The sequence below is a fragment of the Anoplopoma fimbria genome, chromosome 16, assembly GCF_027596085.1.
Source record: "Anoplopoma fimbria isolate UVic2021 breed Golden Eagle Sablefish chromosome 16, Afim_UVic_2022, whole genome shotgun sequence".
NCBI lineage: Eukaryota > Metazoa > Chordata > Actinopteri > Perciformes > Anoplopomatidae > Anoplopoma > Anoplopoma fimbria.
This window is the reverse complement of record NC_072464.1, coordinates 7935862-7958674: the sequence shown is the minus strand read 5'-3', so window position 1 is coordinate 7958674 and position 22813 is coordinate 7935862. Positions and strand designations below refer to the sequence as shown.

The 22813-nt window shown below is 39.4% G+C and overlaps 1 protein-coding gene across 5 annotated transcripts in view; it reads left to right on the top strand.

Annotated features, from left to right (window-relative positions):
• The window catches only part of tns1b (tensin 1b), a 163835-nt gene extending 153944 nt beyond the window's left edge, over positions 1–9891 (top strand). For all 5 annotated transcript variants that reach the window (XM_054614701.1, XM_054614700.1, XM_054614703.1 and 2 more), the window contains 8 exons: positions 716–844; positions 1049–1141; positions 1711–1788; positions 2706–2774; positions 3408–3576; positions 4688–4756; positions 5014–5043; positions 6281–9891. In XM_054614701.1, the coding sequence (XP_054470676.1) occupies positions 716–844; positions 1049–1141; positions 1711–1788; positions 2706–2774; positions 3408–3576; positions 4688–4756; positions 5014–5043; positions 6281–6419 (776 nt within the window). In that variant the 3' untranslated portion in view covers positions 6420–9891. The remainder of the gene's footprint in view (positions 1–715; positions 845–1048; positions 1142–1710; positions 1789–2705; positions 2775–3407; positions 3577–4687; positions 4757–5013; positions 5044–6280) is intronic.
• The last annotated feature ends 12922 nt before the right edge of the window (positions 9892–22813 follow it).

Below are 22813 nucleotides of genomic sequence, written 5' to 3'. Positions count from 1 at the left end.
GGTTCACCTAAATCCTTTAATGAGCTGACTTTCTATGACCTCCTTAGTCTGTTTCCCAAAAGTAGCCAGTGCAGTACAAAAGGCTGTTCATTGCCAGTGTCCCTAACAAACTGATATTTCATAAGAACTGTAATGCTATGCCTGTCACTTATCCTGTTTTTTTTTTTTATTAGTGCCATATTTTATTTTAAGTTTTAACTATGTCCTGTAAAGCGACTGCAGATTTTATTTAGCTCTTAGCCATCTCTGATAAACTACATCAATTAGCAGCCAGTCAGATTGTAATAAGGCACCCTAAAGCATACCCTGCTTAATGTATATTTTACTTTAAATGGGACCATAATAAACCTAATAAACATCATGCTTTATTGAAATAGACTTGATTGAGACCATGAAGTGAGAGCAGGGGCCTTTTCTCATAGACTTTGAGAAAAGGCCCCTATAATATATATAATATAATATAAGGCACTTCCACATTGGCTTCACTTTTCAGACCTTAAGGTTACCCCTTGCTTCAAACCAGATGTCAATCCCATGGTCCCACTAAAGGAAAAGTCAGGGGATCACCTTAGTCAATTGGACTAATTGTCTGTGGACCTTTTAATATATTTATAAAATTCAATGGCAATACATCTGATACCTGTTGAGATTTATCACTACCCTTACAATTCATTTTGTTATAGTCTGAGGTAACTGAATGCCTACTGTGTTCCAGCTATTGGCCTGCTGAGAGAGAGGGAGCCTGGAGCCTTTGTTATCCGGGACAGTCACTCGTTCAGAGGGGCTTACGGCTTGGCTATGAAGGTGGCCTCTCCTCCACCCTCGGTGCATCAGAACAAGAAAGGTAGGGGGCAGGATGCATGTTTACGTGAACAAGTTACTAATGCAACAGGTATTTACTCCACTGCTTTGTGTAGCTCCTCTTTCAGTAGAGAGCTACTGTGTTCTTTGTTCAGGGTGGAGACAGACTTAAAGTTGATTCCAAAGATATGAGGTGATGTCTCCATGTTAATCAGCTGTGACCCCCGCCCCCTCTGGTTTGTTGCAGGTGACAGCACCAACGAGCTGGTGAGGCACTTCCTGATCGAGAGCAGCCCTAAAGGAGTGAAGCTGAAGGGCTGTCCCAACGAGCCTTACTTTGGTACGGCCTGAACACACACACTCACATGTGTACTGACAGCTTGGAGAAGCCACAAGGAGTTTGAAGGAAAAGTCACATGCTCCTTTCTGTGCATCTGTATATGTAATACTACCGTAATTCTATAATTACTGACTGACTGCAGTGATCTAAGTCATGTTCTCCTCACTAATTACACTGCAAGACTGTTTATCCTGCGTGTTTTTGTCTCCTCTGCCAAATGCAAACGGCAAGCTGTCTTCTATAAACTTTTGTATTGCTCCAGACCATAACTCACTTCCTCACTTTTTTCCCTGTGGGAAGTTGCTGTCTGTAATTGTTTTGTTTTACATCTACTAATACCAACAGAATGGTGATGAGTGTTTTTTTGCAATTACTAATAGTTTGTTTGTTTAACTCATTCCATCCGACCTAAAAAGATGAATCGTGGGAAGTGATGTTCCTCCTGACAGGAATAGAACCAGAAGTGTCAGTTTTTTGTTTGTCACAATGGAATTATTAAAGGGGAAGTGTGCTGATTGTTTTGTGGCTCCAATGCGTGTCTCTGACTGTGTCTTGTGTCTGTTTGACAGGCTGTCTGTCCGCCTTGGTCTACCAACATGCTATCACACCACTGGCCCTACCCTGCAAACTACTTATCCCAACCACAGGTCTGTGGATCCACATGTGTGTTCGGCTAACGTTTATGCATTTTGAAGTGATTCTGTTGTGTTCGAGTACAGTTTGATCACTTTACCTTAACAGGCTTTCTACAGTTAAGGGCTCTATTTTTAAGGAATGCTTCACCCACAATCATTGGTATATCAGTTTCTCACCCTGTGTTACCTTGAATTCTTGAAGAAAACTATATCCGTTTACAAAGTCACACATCTCAGGCAGTATATCCCTAAGCTAATTTATCCAGTCGTATGCTCACTACTTTCCAAACACATGCATTCTCGCTAAAACCTAACTATTTAAAGCTCCAGTGTTTAGCAATTATGGAGATCTATTAGCAGAGATGGAACCCAACATTCATAACTGTTTCCGTCAGCTTAGAATGAGCCCTTCATTGATTTGATATATTTTGCTGTTGTTTAAACGCGGCTTATAATTTAATCAACTCATCAAGACTTAATTTTTTGATTCTTATTCGCCTTGAAGGAATACGTGAAAAACAAATTTTACTTTACGAATTTAAGGTAACACTGGGTGAGGGATTGATATTCAAATGCTCATTTTTTTATTTATTAAAACTTTGAGTATTTCACAAGTTACAAATATTAACTTTGAAAAAAAGAACTCCTGCCCCAAATTTTAAATTAGTTTTGTTTCAGGCATTTCCATATAATATTTTGGTGGCTAGTTGTGATTTATAACTGATTACCATAAAATACACTTTATTGTGTATACTGTATATTAGATCAGAGGTGAGACTGGAACCTTTAGTTAACATAGTAATAGGCCTATGCTGATGTGTAGTGAAGGAACTGATGATGAACCCATTACAGACGCCCTTTGTGCTACTAAATAAAAACAAAAAATGATGCCAAAACTGGTAACTTCCTCTGTTTCATGTTTTATGTAGATCTCCTCGAGGAAGTTCCAGAAGTAGCCGCACCAAATCCAGTGGCTGAAAGGCTGAAACAAGGAGCAGGTACAACATAAACTCACTTTCATTTATGCTCTTTGCTAAAAGCGATCCTGTGACGGTCTCAGTTTTTTGAGACTCAAATACAGCGCAGCTTTGAGATTCTAGGACATTAACGACCATGTAATTAACATGTCCTGAATCATACTGTTTACTTGTTCTGACAACATGACATCCTTGTTATCCCAGTGCAGAGGGCCCCTGCTGATTCCCATGGTAAACCCTGTGCACTTTTATTTGGAAACTTCCATCTGGAATGTGCATCCCTTATGTCTGCCCGTGTATGTTTAACCTGCACAAATTAAGATGAATTATTGATGGCCCTGTTTAATTCCTGAGACGTATTTTTAGATTTTGTCTCCTAACATTAGTTTCCAGCTTCCTGTCTGTAACAGGCAAAATGTTTCATGTGGAATGATATTGGATGGATTTGTTTCTAAAGCGGTTTGACCTCAGCTTTGTTGCGGACAGCATGTTATCTAATGAGAGGAAATCAATATATTTGCATGAATAGATCAAAACAAACATTAATAGCATTTTGGAATAAATACAATTTGTATAGTTTTTTTCCCTCACAGAATGACAGTTCCATTTGACATTTCTTGTGTTGTCTGATCTGGATGTCTGCTCTCTTCCCAGCATGCAACGTGCTCTACATCAACTCAGTGGAGATGGAGTCCCTGACAGGCCCTCAGGCTGTTGCCAAGGCGATATCTGAGACACTGGCTGCTGCCTCTCCAGCTCCTGCAACCATTGTGCACTTCAAGGTGTCTTCGCAAGGCATCACACTGACCGACAACCAGAGAAAGTAAGTCTGGATGCCACCCGAACGCTGGTAGTGTTTGACTCACAAGATAGACACGGCCTGGCATAAGGAAGTTTTGCTGCAGACAATAGTTGGATGCCTGAATTTAAGATAATAAGTTTGTTTTTGAAGAGCAAGTGTCAACATGAGTCACTGCACACAATCAGAGGCACTATATAACTGTTAACACAGGATTAAAGGATCAGGGTCTTATTACTCACTACAGTATTTCAATCAACAACCCACTTTAAAAGTTTTTGGACCATCATCTTGTTTGACAAATTATTTGTTAAGCATGCAGGATTAAGGATATTTGAGCACTGATTGATTTAATTTGATTTGAATACTAAGTCTGTTGTCTCTTCTTAGTGAATTTTGATTTTTTTTCTGTTGTTTTTAACTTGTCGCTGTTTAGTTTTTTAGCTCTGTTATTTGTATTTTTATGTGGTACATGTGTAAAACTTTAAACTGCCATCTTGGCCAGCACCCCTTTGTAAATGAGATACAAAATCAGAATGGGATTATCTTGACTAAATAAATGATTACACAATTTTGTTTTGTGTAGGGTGCCAAGATGTGTAGGGTGCCAAGATGAATAAAACCTTTAACTAAACCATACTTTAAACCCCCAACGATACACTGACTTGGGCTTATCATTTTAGAAATTGTAGAACATAAATTATATTATATACATAAAAAGGAATTTAGACACCGAGTCCTGTCCACCAGATAGCGCTGACAAGTTGATTTTGCTCTGTTAGTACATGTTAAAAAACAACTATGAGCCAATATGTTATTAAAGTATTACATTCCTGTATAAACCACAGACACTACTGGTCTCCTATCCAAACCCAGAGACAGATAAAGTTGTTGGTTAAACAGAGGCAGACGATGACCATGGACACATGTTTTACCCAATAGAGTTGAGGTTTTGGTTAAATTTCCTGGGAGAAAGAAGGTATTGGTCATGCTATTATTATAACCACAATGATGTGTGCTTCCTCCAGATTAAACAAATTTTGATGTAGAGAAAAGCATATCATCTGCGAATTCACCATGTTTTCTCTTATTGTATTTTGTTTCTTTTAACCAATATTTTTTGCTGCTTTTATAGGCTTTTCTTCCGACGCCACTATCCTACCAACACAGTCACGTTCTGCGATACTGACCCACAAGACAGAAAGTGAGTACAGAGACATGAAAATTATTCCATAAAATGCCAATAGTGGTTTGTTTTTGGCTACTGATGAGTTCCAAGAAACTTTAAAAATCTGAAAAAGGCTCTTTGTCTACTATTTGTATTTTTTAAATATACTTTTATTGTTTGTGTGAGTCCTGAGTTTCACTCCTTTGATGCAGTCGACTCCAGCAAGTCCACAGTGCATCATAATGCAGCTGTTTTAAAAAATGCTGACACATACTTTCTTCAAATCTTTACAGATGGAACAAGCCTGAGGGAGGAACGGCCAAGTAAGTAAACCTCTGTGGATGACAGTGCTGCTGATTTTTATATTTCTATGGAACAAGCGGGATGGTGGGGTTACGTGAAGCATGGCAGGGGGTATTCACTAAGTCTAATGACATTTGCCATAACTAAAAGTCAGGTTTTGCACAGCTAAAATAGAAGTAAAGCAGCACCGCTGATAATGGCCTGTTTGGGTTAAGCAGTATGAATACAGGCTGCATCCAATTTATCACCACGGACTGACCACTACAGCAGAGGGAACTGCATCTGAAATCCAAAGTCCGAGAAAAGAAGGTTTAAACTATTTAATCAGACACACATTATGATTTAAGCACCAAGTAATATTCAAGTAGGCAGTTGTATCCTTTTTTTCCCTGAATGATACCTTCAGGGCATTTAACACCAATTTCAAGTTAAAGGGTAACTTTGGTATTTTTCAACTTTTGTGTCTAAGTGAAAAAGAAGGACAAAAGGTTTTAAAATTGCTCCAGTAGTGAGGGAGAATGCTTCAGACAGCAGTTGCTTAATACTCTGGGGCAAGTCCTCACCTTAAAAGTACGTCAACTAAAAGCTTATGTTAGCCACTGACAGGCTCAGATTGTTACTATAAGTGTTATCAGTGTGTATAATATAAGTGTCAACATTATGGAAAGGATTCTACAGGGGAAATAAAATGTTTCTGTCTGCAGTGTCTCCCTCAATACTGGACCTTTTTCAAAAACTGTGGTTTCTATTACTCACTTTGACACAAAAAAATAGAAAAAAAGATGAAAGATACCAAAGCTATCTTTTAAGCTGCCAAATTTTTTTTGTTTATTTTATGCTTCATTGCTCTCTAGACATCTGCATCTCACATCAAAACTTCCCGGCAGGCTTCAAAACTACAAATCCCATTACCTGCAGCTGGTCTCATCTGAGATCTAAAACTTTGCCGGAAATTTGCAACATTCTTCTCAACTATCCCCCATTATAAAAAAAAATGTATCACTTTGTGCGACTAGATGTCTCATATTTCAAGCTGATTTCATTTTAGAGTATTCAGTTTGTTTGTATAAATAATATTTTTTTTATTGAATGACAGAACCTAATGGCAAACAAACTAGCTTGAATCTTGATAAAATGTAAATCTCCAATATATATAATTTCAGTTTATTAAATTATTAGTCCATTGACATGTAGACACAGTCCAATGCTTAACCATGGCACCTTTTTATAAATACATCTCTGATGGTGTCTTTGTAGGCTGTTCGGGTTTGTGGCACGTAAGCAGGGAAGCACAACGGACAACGTCAGCCACCTCTTCGCTGAGATGGACCCTGACCAGCCTGCCAACGCCATCGTCAACTTTGTCTCGAAGATGATCGCCTTGCAGAAACGATGAGCGCTGTCAGCAAACCCCTGGCACTTTTTTTTTTAAAACACCTTTGGTTATTTTCTTTCATTTTAGCCACGGACACTTACTTTCTGTTTTGGACAATTTAGCATTTGGTTTTACGCGCCACCTTATTTCTTCCGCTCTTTTACATTTACGTGCATGTCTCAGTGTGTTTGTGTGTGAGAGACAGAGAGAGTGTGTGGTGTGTTTGGGTGTGTGCAGCTTGCATGCATGTGCTTTTCTTCTTGGACGGACTCCAGAGTGGACTAGAGGAAGTGCAGGGAAGGGGTGTGGCTGTGTGTGACAATGGGAGGGGAGGCGATTCTGATCTCCCTGGCAGGGTAACACATGAACGGGAAGAGGGAATGACATTGTGTTTGCAAATGTTATTTTTTAGCAATTGTTTCATTTTTGATCATTTTTTTTTTATAAAGAAGAAAGAAAAAAAAGAAGTCAAGTTGTGTGATATAAAGTTGGATTGTAAATCTATCAGGCTTTTGACTGGTCAACCAAAGATTTAAAAAAAGTAGCCAGGGCGTGTATAGCGTGCCACTGTCGGATGGTTGGAAGTATTCTTTTGTAAAACAAATATGGCTGCTTAATCAAAAATACTGTTTCCTTCTGTATGTACTGATACTGTAGGTCAATTATGCGCCGTTGCCATCTTGCAAACAATGTTTTCGGACATCTTTGCAGCTGGTGTGGTCAGTGTAAATATTCTAGATTGCTTTATGAGTAGGACTGTTCTAGATGACATTTGGTGCCTGACTTTCTTTTGTAATGCAGAGCTTTGTAAGAAAAAGAAGAACATAAAACTCTCCCAGGCTGTCGTAAATATGCAAATAGCCAAACTTGGAAATGAGATTGCTCTCCAAAATTCCACAGGTCTTTACTTGTTCAATGTAGTAGTGTCGCTGAAGATGCAAAAGATGTTATGCCTCTGAAGTACAGCTAGAGTCTGACTATATCGTTTTAATCTACGTTCTTGTGCATCGATGATATTCAAGTGAACAGCAAAAGTCACTGAATCCTGAGGTCTCTCCATTGTTTTGGTCAGACAAGTAAAGAAGAGGATTAGCTTCCCATCTGCTGTCATTCTCCTTTGAGTCTGCGCAGCACATAGCCGAGCTATTTCGCTCAATACTAAAGGGCTGAACGTTGTTTTGTGAGGGCGATCTTCATAGAGAAGTGTTGTCCGCCTAAGCCCTGATCAGACACAGAGCGTTTTGCAGGTGAGAATGAGTGCTAACGTTAGCTTAACACCAACTGGACGCTAACTTATGGTTATTAATGGTGCAGTTTAAATGAATGAAAACAACTTCTCAAGCAGGCTACCACACCAATTAGCCTCCAGGCCTGATGCCTCTGCTAACTATTTACAGTTATTAAAGTCATACCCAGGCTCTGGGTATACAGCAAAAGTCACCACAATGAGAAAGAACGCTTTTCAAAAAACTTTATTACAATCTTCAGGACAAACATGACATTTGACCTCTGCATTTGATCCATCCTAAGCATTAAGGAGCCTTGGGCGAAGCGCCCAGGAAGCAACTTAGTGTCTTAGCTCAAGGACACTTCGATATGCAGAAAGGAGGAGCCAGGGATCAAACCGCCAACCTTGGGGTTAAAGGACTACCCTCTCTACCCGCTCCAAGTTGAATCTTTTTCAGCTCGACGTGTGGCGCTCAGCAACACTTCTCCTTCGTTGCAAACAATTTAGAAATCTGCCACACGCTGCTAAAAGCAGCTCTGTCTGATCAGGGCCTTATACTGCTCTTCAGTTTTCTGTGTTCAAAGTTTCTGTCAATAGAAAGAAGCTCTTTGCGTCAGCCGAACAATACTGTTAACACTCACACCCTACCCGAAAGTAAGCTATACATATAAATATACATATATAGATATATATATAAAAAAACTTCCAAACAGTGACTTAAGATATTTATTTTTTTGCTTTGTTGCTCTGTTATCTTGTATACATGTATTATAAAGTATACATCAAGATTACTGAAAGTGAGAAGAAAAGATAGCTTTTTTATTTTGGCTAAAGTCAAGTGCATTGACATATATATAAGGTGTAAAGTGTGTGCATTTCAAACCGTTGTATTTTAAAATGTATTTTTTTTTTCACAGCATTACTTCCTTTTGTTAACATTCTTGTTTTCTAGGGGAGGCTTTGTTTTTGTTTTTAAGAGAGGGGAAAAATATTTTGTATGAAAGATTGCTGTTACTTAAGTCCAAATTGGAGTTATCCTAAAGTTATGCCAACACTATTGTTTTTATTAACTTAAACCTGCCAAGAAAATACATTGTCCAAGTTTAGCACTTAAATGTTGAAGTATTAATTGTGTGTTTCTACTTGTCAAAAGTGCCGATATGGACATTGACAGACCCATTTCATGTCATAATAATTGCATGTGTGGAGGCAGACTTACTAGTTCCTGTAGTTCTGCAGCATCTGAGCATGGGTCTGTGGGAAAACTAGTCAAATCAGTCAGTAGCTGCTGCCCTCCTGTGGTGAGGAAAGATCATTACAAAAGGAACCACTTTTATTCTAACAGTGTTTTAGCTGTGATTTTGCCACGTCAAAGGGTAAAGTTTAAGTAATCAGATCACTTGCAAAATTAACTTTAACTTTAATGTTAATACATACGCTTTTTTTTTTAGAAAGTGAGTTTTCTTTTGCGTTCTAAAGGGGGCCAAATCATGAAAAACACACTTTTAGTGCTTGCCAATAAACATTTAGGTTTGTGGGCTGCTTAGATCAGAAAACATGTAATAAAAAAGCTTTTCAGGTTTGGCTCCCCTTCCTATGTCACATGCAGGCTCATTAGAATAACCTGAATTAATCTGAAATGAGCATGATATGTGCCCTTTAAAGTCCCATTCTAGGATTTAATAGTAGAGATTACAACTCCCTCCTTTATGCCTGATGCTCTAGGGCCACTTGACAGCATGATGTAAACTAATTAAAAAAAGGGTTAGTTCAGGATCCTACATTCTGACTCAGATTTCCTTAAAAAAAAAAAAAACAGCACTTACAGGGCTTTTTATATGACCAGAATGTTCCATTATTTATTAGCAAGAGCCTGCATGCTCTAGTCAAGTTGTTACCCTAACGCTGCTGACTGTAATCTGTACACAGTACCCTCAAGTCAGACTCAAACTAGCCCGTTCCAGATCAGGTTTTTGATTTTCACGTGATGACTATGTCTTGACAGAAGAATCTTTATTTTTGCCTACAAAATGCTTGTTGAGAAAAGAGGATGTCCTCGACTTCAAACTGAATGTTCGCCATTTGTTTGCCGAGACGGAAACTCCAGTGGCGTCTTGCCCACTTTGACAGATCAGTCTGGACTGTAGAATGTGTGTGAATGAGCTACTATGCCTGTATAGAGCTTTGTCATTTTTTGGTTTGCTACATTATATGGCTTTTACTATTTCTGATGGAAAAAACACATTAAAAAGCAGTAAGAATCAAGATGTACATAATTTTGTTTGTTTATTGTCAAACATACAATTTTGCTAAATGTTTCACGTTAGTTTTCTTTATTTGTATGCATCCTCCTTAGCTTTCATCAGTTCTGACTATATGAGGAAAGTTTTTGAACAGAAATGGCCAAACTTCTATATAATCTATTAAAGATAGATTGCAGCGTAGTAGTCAATTGATTAATCTATATCAATATATCATTCACAACCATTTTGATAGCACATTATAATATTTAAAATTCAGATGGTTTATTTGTCCTCAGGCTGGATACTTTTAAATGACATGAGCCTCTTGAGGTATTGCAAATTATGACTTCCCTTAAAAAAAGGTGGAGGTTGTTAAAGTGTCTTTATATAACCTTAAACCAATACTATCTTTCAACCCAAAACACAATGTTTCAATGCACTTCTGTGGACATGGGCAGCAGCAAAACGTATTTTTAGATGCATAAAAATAAATAATCACAATCAGAAAAGGTTTATTGCAAAGTACGTTATACATACAGGGAATTCGCTTAGTGACTGGTACGTGCTCAGCAGAGCGAAAGATACACTGCAGTATGCCCATGTCCTTGGCAGTGGCTGCAGTGTACCATATGGTGATGGAGGAGGTGAGGATGAACTCAATGATGGCAGTGAAAATCATTGTCTTTGGCAGGTTGAATTTCTTCGGCTGCTTCAGGAAGTAAATCCTCTGCTGAGCCTTCTTGGTGATGGAGCTGATGTTCAGCTCCAACTTCAAACAGGGTGATAGGGTCAGGTCAATATCAGTTTAAGTGTACGCTATATTTAGCTATATTAACCTTGCAGGTAGACAGCCCTTTCCGACAGGACCACCAGACTCTTGTTGCTGGTCTACCACTATAAACAAATGTAAAAAACCCAATGAGGTAAATAAATATATTCAAAACATCATATGTAGTATCTGCAGTTTGCACGTTTTAGTTCACTTATTAGGTTGAAGAAGTGACTACGGCTTCAGGAGGATGAGAACCAACTTTGTTAACTGTAAACACAGCAGAATAGCAACAAGGGGCTATTCTGTTGAAATGCATAGCTACCAGGATTGGTGGTAGTGCAATCTTATGACATCACTGCAGTAGTCCATAAAAGTTTGAAACTGCTGTAATAGAATTTTATAGACAGAAATGTTCTGTGCCCTCATCACCTTAATGAAATAAAAAAAAATGCAGACTTTTAAAATAAGCAGGCAGCAGGAATGTGACACTATTACATTTTTCCTGAACACTCATTCATTTTTATTTTTAAATGATGTCATGAGGTTGCTTGAGAACCCTTATAAAATGAAAGGAAATAAAAAGCACACGAATTATGATGTTTTAAAATAACTGTAATATCTCAATAGACATAACAAAATAATGTGACAGAGTGTGAGGCTGCAGAATGAGATGACAGGACACCTTTACACTGTAGCACACCGTGATCCCCAATGTAATTTTCAGTACTAAAAAAGGGGAACCTTTTATCTCTGTGAAAATTATTTTAAAAAACCCCAAAAGGTAATAAAAAGTCCTTATTGTTGTAAAATTGGACTAAAAGGCTAAAAAGACAAGTATAGAACCAAACTCTGCTGAAAGCCCACTTCAACACCAGTATGAAAAGAAAGGGCTACAAAATAAGATGGCCTTAGGCATTTAAATGGCGTCAGAGCACTTTAAGATCTTAAGGCCTTTTCAGGTAGAAATGCTTTGTACTGTTATTGACTGATATGCAGCTGTGACCTGCCACCTGTAATCAATACTTGGAGACAATGGGACAGTAAATTTGGGCTTGTTCAGTGATAATAAATATTGTGAATTGTTATTTTTGTAATTATTATTATTATTGAGATATTTGTGGTTGCAATGGTAAAAATAATATGTTGTAGTTATTGCATGTATTGAAAAATATGAATAGAAAACGTAATTTTATGCAAACTGGCTTTAAGGAACAGTTAATTTTAATGAAAATTCTCTTAGTAATTTATTGTGGCTTTACTTTAGATGTGATTGCCTAATTGTAGTACAGCTAATACTGTTGCAGTTTACTGCATGAAAATAATTTATTGTGGTTGTCTGAGTGAGCAGTATGTGTTATAATATGTTTGGCCACTTGATGCCAGTGTTTCCTTTTCAGACAAAACCAATCCACAGAGGTAGTCATAAATCCAGACATTGGTCCAACTTAATATTTAAACCTCTGCACTTCAGATGGTCAGTGATTGCTTTTTCTATCTCATCTATTATGTTCCCTAACATTTCATTTATTTTTATTTATTTTTTGGTATATAACTGGACGCTGGATCTATTTTTGGTATTTTGTTTTATTTGAGAAAGGTGCAAGGAAATATTTCTGCTTTCTCCGGAAATCTTTCATCTTTCACAAAAATGTCTGCACCAAATGGTCATACAGTGCGACTTCTCTCTTTCTTCAACGTGCATGTACTTCCTCAACCAGTTTTATTTCATGGGAAAATCTAACAACTCCGCTGGAAGCCCTACGTAATGCTTCCTGTGAGGAGGATTACAATCTTTTCACCTGCCTTAAACCATTGAATAGATTTGTGACTCTGGATAATGCTAATTTCTTCTCCACAGGGGGTCCAGATGAGGAAATGGGGGGAATATAGTGGTCTATTTGGGGGCAGAAAGGGTGGATGACGGGCGGAGGGATTATCCTTTTAATCTGTGTTTGCTTCTGTGTACTGTTTTAACCAGTAGTTTGTCCTCTACTGTGGATATGATTGTGACACTTTTTCATATTCAGACATCTTGGCATCTTTGGGCAGACAACTGTTGTATGCTTGTGGACTAATTAGTTGCAACCATATCTTGTTTAATACTTCTTTTATCATCTGTTTATGGACTTTCTGTCTCTGCATGGCTTTAGCTGCTATCATACCTAGTTTAGCTTAGCTTAAGTTTGGTTAGTTTTTTATCTAGAAAGCTAACCTTACTTATTCTTCGACGTGATGGATTAATTTATACTTATCTGTGTGATGTGAAGACTGACATCACTTACACCAATTATGTACATGGGCTTTCCATTACCTTAACCGATTAGTGGCCTAAAAGGGTTGGGCGATTGGGCGAATACATTGGCCATTGCATGAGTACATTGCCTGGGGCAAATTTCAGCACTTTAGCAGCACAGAGAGAGCAAGTCAGGGAAAACAGTGTGTAGAGCCAGCAAATCCTGCATATTTGTACATGTAACTCGATCTAACATTTATTTCGACCAAACCAGAGTTGATGATTGTTGGAACAGTAGAATGACCAACTAAGACGGATCTGGTGAAATTTTGTTTGTTTCTGTTAAGTTTAAATGAAGTGTGTTTTATGATGCTCTGGTGTTCGAAAACATGTCCCAGCTGACACACAAACACCTGCACAAATATATCGGCAGTTGGCGGTTGTTTGGTTGGCAATGGCCGGTTGGAAAATTTTAAATATTGCCAAAACCTAGTACCCAAGCTACCTTAACTATGCATGAATGCATAGGGGTGGGGCTAATCAAACTCTCATCAGAGTAATTTTGAAGGATGCTGACCGATGACCTGTTTTGTCGTTGAGTATTAAAACTTGTTGCTATGGACACCACTTTCTCTAGGGTTCAGGAACTTATGATAGGTGTATCATTTTGAGTGCCACTGAATACAGGTCAATAGTGTCAACTACTCTTTTCAGAAACACAACAGTTCAGTGGGCTTGATATGAAATACTGCAGGTGTAATAGTATTAAAGTAGAGAATGCACATTTCATGAAACCCATAGCCATTTATCAAATGTTATACTAAATGTATATATTTTTGGTGGTGGTTTTACATATCTTCTTGTCCGTCACCCATTTTTTTCTTCCCCATTTCTTATGTCTATTCCTGCAAAGCACTCTATTAAATCTTTTTTTTTTTAAATACTATATAGGTTAAGTTTACTTACTCATTTGGAGGGAAAATCTGAAAATCAATATTTGACTGGTTGGCAAAGTGCGGTAATCGCACCAGAGCAACAGGTGTCTCGTTTCCTGCTAAAGACTGTTGCCCATTGTCACACATGGAAACATGTCACCATTTGGAGTGTGAGGCCTCCTGCCTCCAATTGGATACACAGAGGAGTCAGTTTACACTTTGCCAGATGGAGTGTTAACCTTCAAAGCAATAAGGAAATGTATATACTGTACAGTATTCATCCTACTCAGATATGATACAGTGTGAAGGAAATAATGCAGGCAAATGGTCTAAAGGCAGATTAAAGTTTGATAATAAATACTGATATGCATCCCTGTATCTTGACTAATCATGTCAAAGTCAATAGTTTATCCTTTTACCATAACATGTTATTATTGAGCCCGCAAAATAATGTTCTAAACATACAAGAGATAAATGTTTTCATGTGCGGCATGTATAAAGTTTGCACTTTTTAAGTACAACTTTGCGTACTGGATGTTTATACTCAGTAAAACTCACTGGTGTACATAAGGAGCTAACAAATGTGTGTCACAGTACAGTATGTATCCTGTGTGTGATGATGTGGACACACAAATTGTATGTGTGTGTGTGTTTTCTGGAGTCATGAGTGACTGTCCATCCTGTGACCGGTACGTGTGACTCACTCCTATTCCAAATGTTTCCATCTTGGCGCCTCAAAGGCAAAACCATCAGAGTGCTGTCACCATCTGGACAGTAAAGGCCCTCCTGGGCTGGCCGCCTCATGTCCCTGACTCAAAGGCTTTGACTAAAAATACAACCTTCAGGATGTTATTGCAAAAGCACCAATACATGACTGGCCTGGATTTTTCTGCTTCTGGCGCTTTCTGCTTCTGTCTCCTTTCCATAAATAACGAAGGTGAAATTGCTCACACACAGATCATACGGTAGAAATAATGTTGTCACGCAGTCTTATAGGCATACAATGGCTTTGATGAAAGACTCTTTCTGGAAAATGAATTTTGAGGGTATATTTTGCAGATTTTTTGAATAGCTGCACAAGTCAATATTTATATTTACCAAATGGCTGTGTAATATGAAAGTGGTCAATTAAAGTGACACACCAACAGAGAATTAGCATAAAATCAGTAGTCACAATCACTTCTGCTGAGCATCTTCTGTTTTAGCTCTTTTTTGTTTTGTTTTACCAACTTTGCTCTCATCAATCTTGTTTCCAGCCAAACAGGCAACTCCTACATTGTACACTGCCTGTTACCAAAAAGAAGACAAAGTAAGTAGCTAGCTAGTGAAGGTAGTCAAATACCTATTAGCCGAGTGGTACTTCCCTCAGGAGAGGATGGAGACCAAAACAGAGCTAAAAGGAGATTGAATATCACAAAGTGTTAGCCATAACAACATTTACATTTCCTTTACTTTCTGACACTGTAAATTGAAAAATGTTATCCATTTTTCCTTACATATAATTCTCAGAACTAGTAATTATATAACTTGGCTAATTACTTACTGTCAGAACTATAGTTATTTTATAACTTAAGCCCACCTCTGTGCAAAGCCACAACACCCACATGTCGCTTCCACTGTGTTGACCTACGTTATCTTCCACTGCATATCCAAACTCTATTACCAAACGAGACTCAGGCATGTTCAAACCCAACTTGAACAACTAAACTTGTTTAGTGTTCAAGGTTTCATTAAGTGTTATTGTACAACCCAACGTTGCACAACAATATTCAGTTGTAGTCCCATTTTGCTAGATAAGAAAATCACACAAAAAATAGGAAAAAGGAACGCAGAATTGGCGCTGAAAAAAGACAGTTTGCGCTGCTCGCACACATCTACGGGTCGAAGACCGTCAAGTGGTAAGTTCGCTTCCTTCCACAGGTTCTACTTAGCACCATTATCTGGCCCAGTTGGTGTGCTTTGTGCTACTGAGTTAGACTTTGTGATACCGGGTTAGCTTGCTGAGAAGGGACTCTCACTCTTTGGCTCAGAGTGTTTCGTGTCTCTTTACACGGTAAACATGTTTTTAAAAATGGTAGATGCTGGTGCTGCATTGGGTCCACTTGTGATGGAGTGTAGGCCTACCTACATAAAAGCTAAAAAAGTCTCCCGAAGCTGCATTCTAAGAACTCAATCATTCCTGGATCTTGCCTAATGTGACAAAACAAGCAGCCAGTCTATGGTTTGGATGCATTTAATGACCGTCAAATTTAGAGTTATGGAAGGCAGGCTTTTCCTTGTGTTTGGCCCAGGCTAGCTCCAGTACAGGCCTGGCATAGCGTCGTCACAGTGGTTACGTGTCTGCCAATGTCTGTCTGCCAATGTCTACGTGTCTGAGGCTTCACACAGTCATTGACTATAAACAAATGATGACTTTATTCTGTCTAATCTGAAAACATAAATGTTTATTGGGTACCTCTGTCACTGCAGAGGGCTGAGAATGGTTGTGGTGATTTATGCCCCTCCCCTCGCTAGCATATAGCACATGCCAGTAAAAATAGTTCACGGGTGACGGGGCTAAGGTCAGCATTAATAGTAACTTCACAGTATTGGGATGTGAGAGATGGACTGTTCCTCTTTTGTCCAAATGACAGAAATGGGCAGGGGGAAGAAAGCCATCTGATGTCTCCAATAAAAGGAGAGTCAGTTGAATAACAGAATAGGCACATCTGTCCCATGGTGGTTTCATTTTGTACATGCTATTTGTCTAAACCTCAACAGGTGGAGTCAAAAAAGTACAGCTTTTGGGGCAACAAAAAGAGTCTATAAGAAAGACAATGTGGGCTGGTTAGATGCTCTGTTGTGTGTTTGGTTCAAACTATTTCCACACTTGTTGTATTTCCGTGGCTCCCAAAGAACCCACAACCACATAGAGGTTGATGAAGAGTTGCAGCAGATTAGGCTTTGCAGCGGCATTTTGGTTCTCATTAGCTTTTTTGTGGACTGGCATTGTTAACTTCAGTGAAGCCAGTTTTTCCAGAGCAGCCCTGTCACCAGGAGCAAGTGTTGGCAATGTACATTCAAGCAAACCATGAATACAATCAATCACCTAGCCAAATCCTTTTGAAAGGGATGAATGTCGACCTTTTTGCGCTTGAGCAGAGCAAACGGCGTAAAGCAACGAGAGATGCGCAGAGCAAGTGACACTTGTTACATATCTTGACCTTAGACGGTCTGCTTAGGACAGTCACAATTTATTTATGCTAGTTACGCTGCTACGGTTGTTGTGTTAGGTTGTTAGGGTACGTTGTCACTTTATTATTTTAACATAGACCATGATGAACAAGAACCATGATCTTTTTTTCTAACCTTAACCAAATAGTATTGTTGCATAAACCCAACTTTCACATTAACCACATGGCATTGTGAGTTTCTGAAAATGTGATAAAAGGCTGTTATGTCATGTATTAATGAAATGTACCATTGGTTCATAAATGTAGACATTCAATGTATCCTGTTGTTTGCACGTAAAAACTCCTTGGAAAAGTGCCCTGAGGCATGAATCTTATGTATCGTACATTATATTACTTTTTTTATCCAACATAGTGTGGCCTCTGCTTGACTGTATTGGAAAATGTGCACCTAAATTTTGAAACAACCGCAATGTGGTTAACCCTACCCATTTGGTAAAATGAGACCTTATGCAGGTAAAGATAATTTCATTCAACAAGAGATAATTTGTTTGTATGTAAGGGGGAGTGGGCAGTACTCCTCCTCCTCCTCCTGATGGATTTTATGGCAGCACTGATGGCTGCAGTGAAGACAGCAGGCAGAGATGGATGCAACACTGTAACATGAGCCAGCACTCATCCCAAGCTGTTGTGAATGTATACTGTGCTCCTCTACAGAAGATTCCATATTCTCCAACCGTTGTGCATGCCGATACACTTAGGCAGACAGGTGTCAAAATCAAGGTTTAACGGACAACCTGTGCAATGTGTCACTTTGAACCCCGTCATGCTTTGCGTACAGAGCCCCTCAGTCAACCATCACCAATCCAGGAGCCCCAATCCTTATCCGAGCCCCACGCCTCAACCCACTCCCCCACAGCCAATCATAGTCCCAGAGCTCGGTAACAGATGGCCGCAGGGGTCAGCAGGGGTTAGCTGGGGCAGGGAGGGGGTTGGCTAAGGTTAGGTCGGGGCACAGGGGTGTTTGGGATTGTTGTGACATGGCCTGTCTGCCTGTCAGTATGCAGGTGGATGAGTAGCATGTGGCCACCAATCCCCTCCTCCCATCGTGTACTCTCCCAAAGTCAGGGCTTGAATTGCAGGTCAAGATGCCATGATGGAATTCAGTGGTCATCCTAAACCCCCAAACATCTTTGTGTTCGGCTTACTCAGCACCCCCACGCACCTGCTCTGGAAAAAATGCAGTGTTAAGCCTTGGAGGGGGGAATGGCCTAAGAAAACACAAGGGACAAGGAAGGACTGATGAACCTGGCCAGTGTGGAATCATGATTAATCTCCGCTTATTAACCCCCAAGACCTTTGACCTATTTGATTTATGAAGGTATGTTTTTCATTGTTTATTTGATTTGTTTTGCTAAATTCATTTATACAGGGACAGACTATAGATTTGAACTCTTGCATTGGCGTTGGTTTGTTTGACTGTCAGAAGCCCTCTTATAAATCAACATTTTTATCTAGATTTAACCCTCATCTTTGCTACACTTTTATATCCTGGATTTTTTTAGCCATATCTTTTAACTAGGTGTAAGATTTTAGCCATCACACATTCAAATCCTCCACTGGATCCCCATTCAGCATCAAATCCAGTTCAAAATTGTTGTAACTACTTGCAAAGCTCTCCATAACTTAGCCCCTGTCCTACCTTTCTGACCTCCTGCACCAACCTACTTCCGTCAACGCCAAACCTCCTCATCCCTCTCACCCGGTCCAAGCGTCATACGCTTGGACCGGGCCTTCAATCAATCATGGGCTTGGACCGGGCCTTCTTCATTGTTGCAATATCTTGACAACTACAGGAAGAATTGCCATGTGATTCAGCATACACATTCATGGTACCTACCCGCTGACTTTAGTGATCCCTTACTTTTCCTCCTGCACCACCAGCTGGTCGACAGTTTTATTTAAACTTGTGAAAGTGAAATTTGGTCTAGATATTTATGATGCCCAGACAATGACTTCTACTACCACTGCCCTCCTCATATCTCCATGCCAACGTGATGTTTATATTAGTGTTTTTTGTGAAACAATTGGTAGGACCAGTGGATTTCCATGACATTTGGTACAGATATCCAGGATGCCCACAGTCCCAATCTTATTGACTTTGGTGATCCCTTGACCTTTCTTATAGTGCCAACCCAGAGCCAAAGCTTACACTCATCTTGTGAAATACCTCAACATCTCAGACATTCATTGTTTCCAAAGCATGAATCTTGTGCCACCATGAGGTTGACATTTGTGAGAGAAATGTCTCAACAGCCATCGGATAGATTGCAATTAAAATTTGCTTTTCTGTCCCCATCAGGACGAGTTATAATAACTTTGGTGATACCTCAACTTTTCATCTAGCATCAGCATCTGGTCTTTATATCCAAAACATTGATTGATGACTAACTAGCTACAAAACTGACATTAGCATCAAACTCAATCAATCACTTTTCCCTAAATGTATCCTTCCTTCCTCATACCCTGGGAGCTATATTGCAGGGTTTGTCCAAGGAAAGTAGCCTTCATAGTCAAATTAAAATACTTCACAGATGACAGCAATATATCTTATGAGCTGTTACATGGTATATACTGTAGCCAGGTGAGGAAAAACATTGACTCAAAAGAGGGGGAAAAATTTATTGACAGATTGGTTTCATAGCAGGAAAGCACAAAACTGAACCTCTCTTCTGCCTACAAAGCGTCTAGACTCTGATCCCCGCCCTGTCCAGCACCTGAGTATGAACCTGTGTTCAACCCTATGTTCCCTGGCATCCTCTCTAGCCCTCCCTACCGCCTGTCAATCATGCCTTAAAGATTATACCCCCCTCCTAAAACATATAACACAGTTCTTACACTTATCAAAGTTTTTAATTGCCACATTCTTTCCACTGCCACAAACAGGGCGGGCTGCTGATACTGTGTAAGTCCTGACTTAACATAAAAGAAGGGGGATGTCTTGGTTATTATGGCTTTAAAAAAGACTAAATTCAACACATATATGGTTATCCAGTGCGTACACTATACTACATCCAAAGATAAGGATGCTATACGCAGTTATTCATGTCCAGGACGTCCTGAAACCTCGATGCTACAGAGGAAGGGCAGCAAAACGAGCCCTCTGGGATTCCATAGCTCACTGGGCCGTTGTTGTCTCTCTGAGGATACCCTGCTCAAATAAACAGGCAATGCAGCAAGCAAACAATGAAAACAAACGGGGACTGACGCAACATCAGCTTTCGTGTGTGTGTATCTATGCATGCTTGCGAGAGCGTGCTCGCTCGCATATGTACGTCACTGATATCTCTGGGAAAGTGTTCTCTCACTCAGGCCGGATCTGCGCTGGCAGATGCATTTGCCTGGTGGGACTGTGGGGATGTGTGTGAAGGGGTGGGCTGTAATCGTGGCAACTGTAAGCAGTCACTGGTATTAAGTTCTTCCTTCTTTCCTTTTACGCAGTCTCCTTCCCGCGTTTGTTGCGTGCCAGTGCATGTGTCTGTCTATGTCTGTCACCGCCTGTGAGTTATGTCCAGATCTCTCCTCTAACAACAACATTTAACAACATTGCCTTCCTATGGGGCGCCTATGTCGTGAGCTGTGACTACAGTCTGGTTATATCAGCTGGGATCACATCTGGGTGAGGAGTCAGTTAAAAAGACAATTGGCCTCCAAACTGAAGCCAACAAATAACAAGTTGTCTAATAAGAGGAGGCAGTGTGAAGCAAAAGTGGTGCAACATCTGGGCTCAGGGTGTGGAGAACAGATATGTTTCTTAAATTTATGCGATGACCTCTCAAACAAAAAGAACACACGGATATTGGGAATACATTTAATTCAAAACAGTGTCTATTACATAACAGAAAATAATCCAATACATGTAATATAATGTCCAAAAGCTGCTTGCGACACCTGTTCTTATGACAATTCCTATCATAATCCAGATGAGGAAGGAGTCTGCCACTCACAGTGGAAGCTGGCGTCATTGTCACGTTTGCACTTGTGCTGTGAAAGAGGAGACCCTGACATGAACCCAAACCACTTGCTGGCTCGGCTTCTGGCTCCCACCGCAGTAAAACAACAACTGATCCGCTGAGTGTTTCATTAAGTTAACAAGCTCTTTCTTTTCTCTCCTTTTTCTCCACACTTAAAAATCCAGAGATTTTTCCTTAAAAATCCTCAGACAAAACCTCAGCATGTAGTTCTGAATGACCAGGGAAGTTCTGGAGCTGTGCAGCTACAGACCCTACCGCACTGTCCAAATATGAAACAAACTGTCAAGTTATAAAGTTAACACTGTGGCCGACAGTAGCTGATGTCTTTTCCTAATGACATTGCTTAAAACACTTATTTCACAAAGTAAAAACATTTATTAAAGATTGTGAGTTATGGGTGTCTGTACAGTGTCGCTGTTTTAACAAAAAAGGATATAAAAAGAAGGATAGGCATAATCCAGGCAGAGGGAACTAAGTGACTCACATGAGAGCGTAAAACCCCTGAGAGACTATAGCACAGACAGCCAAGCAACATACAAATAAGTAGTAAATGTGCTAAAATCATCAAGACTTCTGTTTTTAAATATATTGAAATATATTCACATTCAAACAGCCCTTCAGCTAACAAAAATGATATATGGTTTTGATGGTAGTGCTGAATGCTAGGCCACTAGCCAAGGCTAACAAAGAACGGCCAGTGTGTAGCTTTTCTAAGGCCTATTAACAGAAATGGAATAAATTATTCTTAACTATGTTTCCATTAGTATATAATCCCCTGAAACTAGGAATCGTTGTGTGTTTTTGTTAGTTTACAATGAGCCCTTCATATCTACATAGACAAACCCAGAGAGGACAAACCCAACTCTGGTTCTAGTGAGAGCCTTTAGCGTTTTTTATCTTACCTGAAAGCCACCGACGCGCTTGTGAAACTGAGGTAACTGTGAGCCGCAGAGTAGAAAACTGCGGTACCATCATCACGTCTGATTTCTGTTGCTCTTAAAGTAGTGTTATTATTGTAAGGATCACCACTGGCGTTACCACCATTTTGTGCTCTGGTGCTCATATTGCTGCAGGAGTTTGTTGCAATCAGCTACCAAACCGCTAAATACCATTAGATCCTACACAGTGTCCCTTTAAAGCCAACCACCTGTGACAAGGTCTGGTGTGTCCCAATACAAACAAATACCTTTGCCATTAGAATGATTTGACAGATGGTGTAATCACATAAAAAAATTACACACGTAAGGATCTGCTATAAGAGACTGCTAGAAAGCAAATATGGATGTAAACGATGTAGGTTTAAAATGCTTTCTAAAATTTTCATTGCAGATGTTTTTCAGGAAGGAACTGCATTTAATAGGTTTATTAGGCCCCAAGGAAACACATAATAAGTGCAATTCAATACACTTTTTTTCTGAGCATTTCTAGTTTTCGCTTGAAAAAACTTTTTTGGGCTCGATTGAGATGGAAATGTTGGTGTATCGATAGAAGCAAAATGTAACAACAACATGTAATTTTAATGGAAAGAGACTTAGCAAATCAATCATGAGCTGATTTAAATGTCCATCGATGCTTCCTCTTTTTGGGAGGGATGAATAATTGTGGCATATTCAAGTTTTTATCAAGTTTTTCTACATTGTTTCTATTTGTCTGAGGTTTGAATGACACTCTTTTTTGATTAGGTCATCACCATGTGCCCTATTATTCTACAATGGTTTAATGTTACCTCACTGTACAATTAGCACCACCAATTGTTGCACTTGATGTGCCAAGCTCCTCATAGTCCCGTAACTTTAGCAG